We start from the raw sequence: 5,816 nt of genomic DNA on the forward strand, positions 1-5,816 counted from the left end.
TCTTTGAGACCATGAACCATCAGCCTAGATTTTACTTTGGCTAATTGCAAATTGATGTAAATCTGCATCTACCCGCACTGGCACTGGGATGGGAAGTATTTATAGTAAGAAACAAATCCATAGGAAGATGAAAAAATCAGCAGAAAAAATCATGACCAACGGCAATAGCCATTAATTAGCATGTTGCTTTGAGAGTTGGATCCAGTGAAGAGCGGGGCAAGAGAAAAAGCAACGCCAGCCGCCGTTGTGCGTGATGATGGACGCAGCCAATGATAGCATTTTTTTTCTCTCTCTTAAGAGAAAGCAGTCAGCCTGTTACATAACTCTGAATTGGGCATCAAACAGTACTGCGCAAATAGCATCAGTGATCTAAAAAGAAGAGTACATCTTCTCATGTACATACACTGCATATCCTGAAGCAGCTACCAAGGAAAAAGAGTCAACATCTTCACGTCTTCACATGCATACACTGCATATCCTGAAGCACCTAGCAAGGATGAAAATTACAGTAACATCAATCTTTTCAGTTTTCAGTGACTTAACCAATGTGATTGCTAATAGCACACCTAGCAGCAGCATCTAAACTTTGAGCTAGCATAGAGATCAAAGCCATTTCTTGCAACATGTAAAATGAATAAATCCATACACGGCAAAAGAATGCAAAAAGGCAATAAACAAAGAGCATTTCTTGGGAACTCGTCTCGGAGGTAAACAGAAGACCCAATATCGGCTCCGGTCAGAGGTACGTATATAGCCCCACTGAAAAAGCATGTTTTTTTTACTTACAGCGGAGCAGGGGAAGACCATCTGGCAACTAATGCGGTGGCGACGGCCTCCAGAAATAGCTCCGCGATGCATCTACAGAAGAAACCACCGAGATGGAAGAGATAAGAGCACGAAATTTAGCGAGATTTGTGCAAATTCACGGCCTAGACTTATCAAAGGAAGAACATTAAGGATAAAAGAAATTAAAAGAGCAGGGGAGAGGGGAGGACTGGAGTTTACCATGGAGAGGGGCAAGGTGAGAGACGTGGCGAGGCGTCCGGTGATGGGGACGTGAGATGAGAGAAGGCGAAGAAGCAACTGCGGCAACCCATCCTCACGCTTGCTGACGATGTACGCGCACACACAGGGGAGATAGACGGGAACGACCTCAACCTTGGGGTCAGAAGGATGTGGAGGAAGGCGTCGGTCGGGGGTGAGGTCAACGGCGGGGTGGTGCGGTCGCCGTGGGCGAGGACGACGGCGGAGTGGGGGCACAGGAAGTTGTTCCTGTGGCACCTACACCAATTGAAGTGGAAGCTTATGATATAGATCATGAAACTTCGGATCAAGTCACTACCAAACCTCGTAGGACGACAAGGACACGTACTACTTCGGAGTGGTAAGGTGATCCTGTCTTGAAGGTCATGCTGCTAGACAACAATGAACCTACGAGCTATGGAGAAGCGATGGTGGGCCCGGATTCCGATAAATGGCTCGAGGCCATAAAATCCGAGAACGGATCCATGGACTTTGGTGGACTTGCCCGATGATCGGCAAGCCATTAAGATAAATGGATCTTTAAGAAGAAGACGGACGTGGATGGTAATGTCACCATCCATGAAGCTCGACTTGTGGCAAAAAGTTTTTCACAAGTTCAAGGAGTTGACTACGATGAGATTTTCTCATCCGTAGCGATGCTTAAGTCCGTCGGATTCATGTTAGCATTAGTTGTATTTATGAAATCTGGCAGATGGATATCAAAACGAGTTTCCTTACCAGTTTTCGTGAGGAAAGGTTGTATGTAATACAATCAGAAAGTTTTTATCGATCCTAAGGATGCTAAAAGGTATGCTAGCTCCAGCGATCCTTCTAAGGACTGGAGTGAGCATCTCGGAGTTGGAATGTATGCTTTGATGATGATCAAAGATTTTGGGTTTGTACAAAGTTTATGAGAAACTTGTATTTCCAAAGAAGTGAGTGGGAGCACTATAGAATTTCTGATGAGTATATGTTGTTGACATATTGTTGATCAGAAATGACGTAGAATTTCTGGAAAGCATATAGGGTTATTTTGAAAGTGTTTTTCAATGGAAAGCCTGGATTAAGCTGCTTGAGCATTGAGCATCAAGATCTATAAGGATAGATCAAAACGCTTAATGGTACTTTCAAATGAGCACATACCTTGACATGATCTTGAAGGTGTTCAAGATGGATCAGTCAAAGAAGAAGTTCTTGCCTGAGTTGTAAGGTACGAAGTTAAGACTTAAAGCTCGACCACGGCAGAATAGAGAGAAAGGACGAAGGTCGTCCCCTATGCTTAAAACGTAGGCTCTTCAGTATGCTGTGCTGTGTACCGCACCTGAAGTGTGCCTTGCCATGAGTCAGTCAAGGGGTACAAGAGTGATCCAAGAATGGCTCACAGACAGCGGTCAAAGTTACCCTTAGTAACTAGTGGACTAAGGAATTTTCTCGATTATGGAGGTGGTAAAAGAGTTCGTCGTAAAGGTTACGACGATGCAAGCTTGACACCTATCCGGATAGCTCTGAGTAGAGAGACCAGATACATATAATGGAGCAATAATTTAGAATAGCTCCAAGTAGAACAGTTGTTTGGAATAGCTCCAAATAGAGCGTGGTAGCTGCATCTAGGAGATGACATAGAGATTTGTAAAGCACACACGGATCTGAAAGGTTCAGACCTGTTGACTAAAACCTCTCTCACAAGCAACATGATCAAACATAAAACTCATTGAGTGTTAATCACATAGTGATGTGAACTAGACTACTGACTCTAGTAAACTCTTGGGTATTAGTCACATGGCGATGTGACCTGTGAGTGTTAATCACATGGCGATGTGAACTAGATTATTGACTCTAGTGCAAGTGGGAGACTGTTGGAAATATGCCCTAGAGGCAATAATAAAAGTATTATTATTATATTTCCTTGTTCATGATAATTGTCTTTTATTCATGCTATAACTGTATTATCCGGAAATCGTAATACACGTGTGAATACATAGACCACAATATGTCCCTAGTGAGCCTCTAGTTGACTAGCTCGTTGTGATCAACAGATAGTCATGGTTTCCTGGCTATGGACATTGGATGTCGTTGATAACGGGATCACATCATTAGGAGAATGATGTGATGGACAAGACCCAATCCTAAGCATAGCACAAAGATCGTGTAGTTCGTTTGCTAGAGCTTTGCCAATGTCAAGTATCTCTTCCTTTGACCATGAGATCGTGTAACTCCGGGATACCGTAGGAGTGCTTTGGGTGTATCAAACGTCACAACGTAACTGGGTGACTATAAAGGTGCACTACAGGTATCTCCGAAAGTATCTATTGTTTTATGCGGATCGAGACTGGGATTTGTCACTCCGTGTAAACGGAGAGGTATCTCTGGGCCCACTCGGTAGGACATCATCATATGCGCAATGTGACCAAGGAGTTGATCACGGGATGATGTGTTACGGAACGAGTAAAGTGACATGCCGGTAACGAGATTGAACAAGGTATTGGATACCGACGATCGAATCTCGGGCAAGTAACATACCGATAGACAAAGGGAATTGAATACGGGATTGATTAAGTCCTTGACATCGTGGTTCATCCGATGAGATCATCGTGGTACATGTGGGAGCCATCATGGGTATCCAGATCCCGCTGTTGGTTATTGACCGGAGAACGTCTCGGTCATGTCTGCATGTCTCCCGAACCCGTAGGGTCTAGACACTTAAGGTTCGATGACGCTAGGGTTATAAAGGAAGCTTGTATGTGGTTACCGAATGTTGTTCGGAGTCCTGGATGAGATCCCGGACGTTACGAGGAGTTCCGGAATGGTCCGGAGGTAAAGATTTATATATAGGAAGTCCTGTTTCGGCCATCGGGACAAGTTTCGGGGTCATCGGTATTGTACCGGGACCACCGGAAGGGTCCCGGGGGCCCACCGGGTGGGGCCACCTGCCCCGGGGGGCCACATGGGCTGTAGGGGGTGCGCCTTGGCCTACATGGGCCAAGGGCACCAGCCCCAAGAGGCCCATGCGCCTGGGGAAACCCTAAAGGAAGAGTCCCAGCAGGGGAAGGCACCTCCTAGGTGCCTTGGGGGGGGGGGGAGGACTCCTCCCCTGGCCGCCGCCCCCTTGGAGATTGGATCTCCTAGGGGCTGGCGCACCCCCCCTTGGGATCCCTATATATAGTGGGGTAGGAGGGCCTCCCAAACATACCTTATGCCTTTGGTGCAGCCCCTCCCTCTCTCCCAAGTTCTCCTCCTCTTCTCCCATGGTGCTTGGCGAAGCCCTGCGGGATTGCCACGCTCCTCCACCACCACCACGCCGTTGTGCTGCTGTTGGATGGACTCTTCCTCAACCTCTCCCTCTCTCCTTGCTGGATCAAGGCGTGGGAGACGTCACCGGGCTGTACGTGTGTTGAACGCGGAGGTGCCGTCCGTTCGGCACTTGATCATCGGTGATCTGAATCACGACGAGTACGACTCCATCAACCCCGTTCACTTGAACGCTTCCGCTTAGCAATCTACAAGGGTATGTAGATGCACTCCCCTTTCTACTCGTTGCTGGTCTCTCCATAGATAGATCTTGGTGTTACGTAGGAAAATTTATGAATTTCTGCTACGTTCCCCAACATCTAAGTCTCTAAGAGTTTCTAGAGCATCAAGAAGGTTACAATCAAGTTTTTCATTTTGTTCTTGCTCTTCGTGGAGTAAATCATTACACTTTCCAAAATGAGTGATAAGATCTTTAAACATCGCATAAGTGTTCTTATTTACCCCACGAAGAGAATTACCAATTTCATATATTTCTTGACTCATATCCCTATCACATTCATCATTACTCTCATCAATATCATTACAAAGAGTAGATGATACCTCAGTATTACCTCTTGCCATGAGGCACATGTGAACATCGGAGGTTGATGATGATTCTTTTGGAGAGGGAGTTCCTTTATCATCAAGAGTAGGATATCCATGTCCATGCTCTTGACACTCATAGCCTTTCCTCTCCAACAAGGTGATGTCCTTCTTTGCTCCTCTAGCAATTTCCTCATTAATGATGTGTGCACTGTTTTCTCTTGTTTCCTCTACATGGTTAGTCAAACAACAACTGGAGGAAATAGAAGCACATAGATCATGGAAACAAGGAGTATCAAGCATATCATCACAAAAGGTATTCAAGGAATCTCCAAATGATATGCATGGACTATCAGCACAAGAATGTAAGTCATTTTTGCTAGATATGCTCAAGTCCATAGAATCTACAACACTACCATGTATACATGTAAGATCATCAATGTTGAGCACATCATCACAATCATCACAAATGATATTTTCACTCACCATGTCATTACCTTGGGACATGCCACATGATGGTGAGGTGGAAGAAGTTGAAATGTCCAAGTACACGGAGGAAGAAGCAATATGGAGATCTTCATGATTTGAAGATGTGGAGACCTCCTCGATTAGCTCCTCCGGAAGATGATGAACATCAACAAGATTGGACCCACCATATATTTCTTCAAGTTTGGTCCACATATCATGAGCCGTCACACAAGTCATGATAGACTCAAATACTTCGAGGGATATAAACCGGATTATGGCATTCTTAGCACTATATCCACAAAGCATATCATCATTTTCCTCACTAGTTGGAAAAAGGTCGTCCTTCCACGGAGAAGCCCCTACAAGAACAATTCGGACAAAACATGGACCCATGGTCCGAAAATGACAAAGCATGCGAATTTTCCACAAGTGATAGTTTGTGCCACTAAGACAAAAGGTGTCATCGTGCACTATACCACTAGTCGACATCTTTA

At 45.2% G+C, this 5,816-nt stretch overlaps 1 protein-coding gene across 1 annotated transcript; it reads right to left on the reverse strand.

The window, feature by feature from the left end:
- Window positions 1-259: 259 nt before the first annotated feature.
- Window positions 260-4,893, reverse strand: LOC123174156 (uncharacterized). The gene is made up of 5 exons (XM_044590003.1): window positions 4,774-4,893; window positions 1,006-1,272; window positions 787-858; window positions 469-487; window positions 260-325 (listed from the first exon to the last, which is right to left on the reverse strand). Coding segments are annotated over exons 1-5 (480 nt in total). The 3' UTR covers window positions 260-323.
- Between the last annotated feature and the right edge of the window lie 923 nt (window positions 4,894-5,816).

This window comes from Triticum aestivum, unplaced genomic scaffold (assembly GCF_018294505.1).
Source record: "Triticum aestivum cultivar Chinese Spring unplaced genomic scaffold, IWGSC CS RefSeq v2.1 scaffold67781, whole genome shotgun sequence".
Classification (NCBI taxonomy): domain Eukaryota; kingdom Viridiplantae; phylum Streptophyta; class Magnoliopsida; order Poales; family Poaceae; genus Triticum; species Triticum aestivum.

Excerpts from the sequence above, each read along its gene's own strand:
- LOC123174156 (XM_044590003.1), bottom strand. The coding sequence starts at position 4,893 with ATGGCAAGAGGTAATACTGAGGTATCATCTACTCTTTGTAATGATATT. Across the intron at positions 1,273-4,773 it reads TTGGTAATTCTCTTCGTGGG|GAACAACTTCCTGTGCCCCC; the intron begins GTAAATAAGAAC and ends TAGGTGCCACAG. Across the intron at positions 859-1,005 it reads TCACCTTGCCCCTCTCCATG|ATGCATCGCGGAGCTATTTC; the intron begins GTAAACTCCAGT and ends TTTCTTCTGTAG.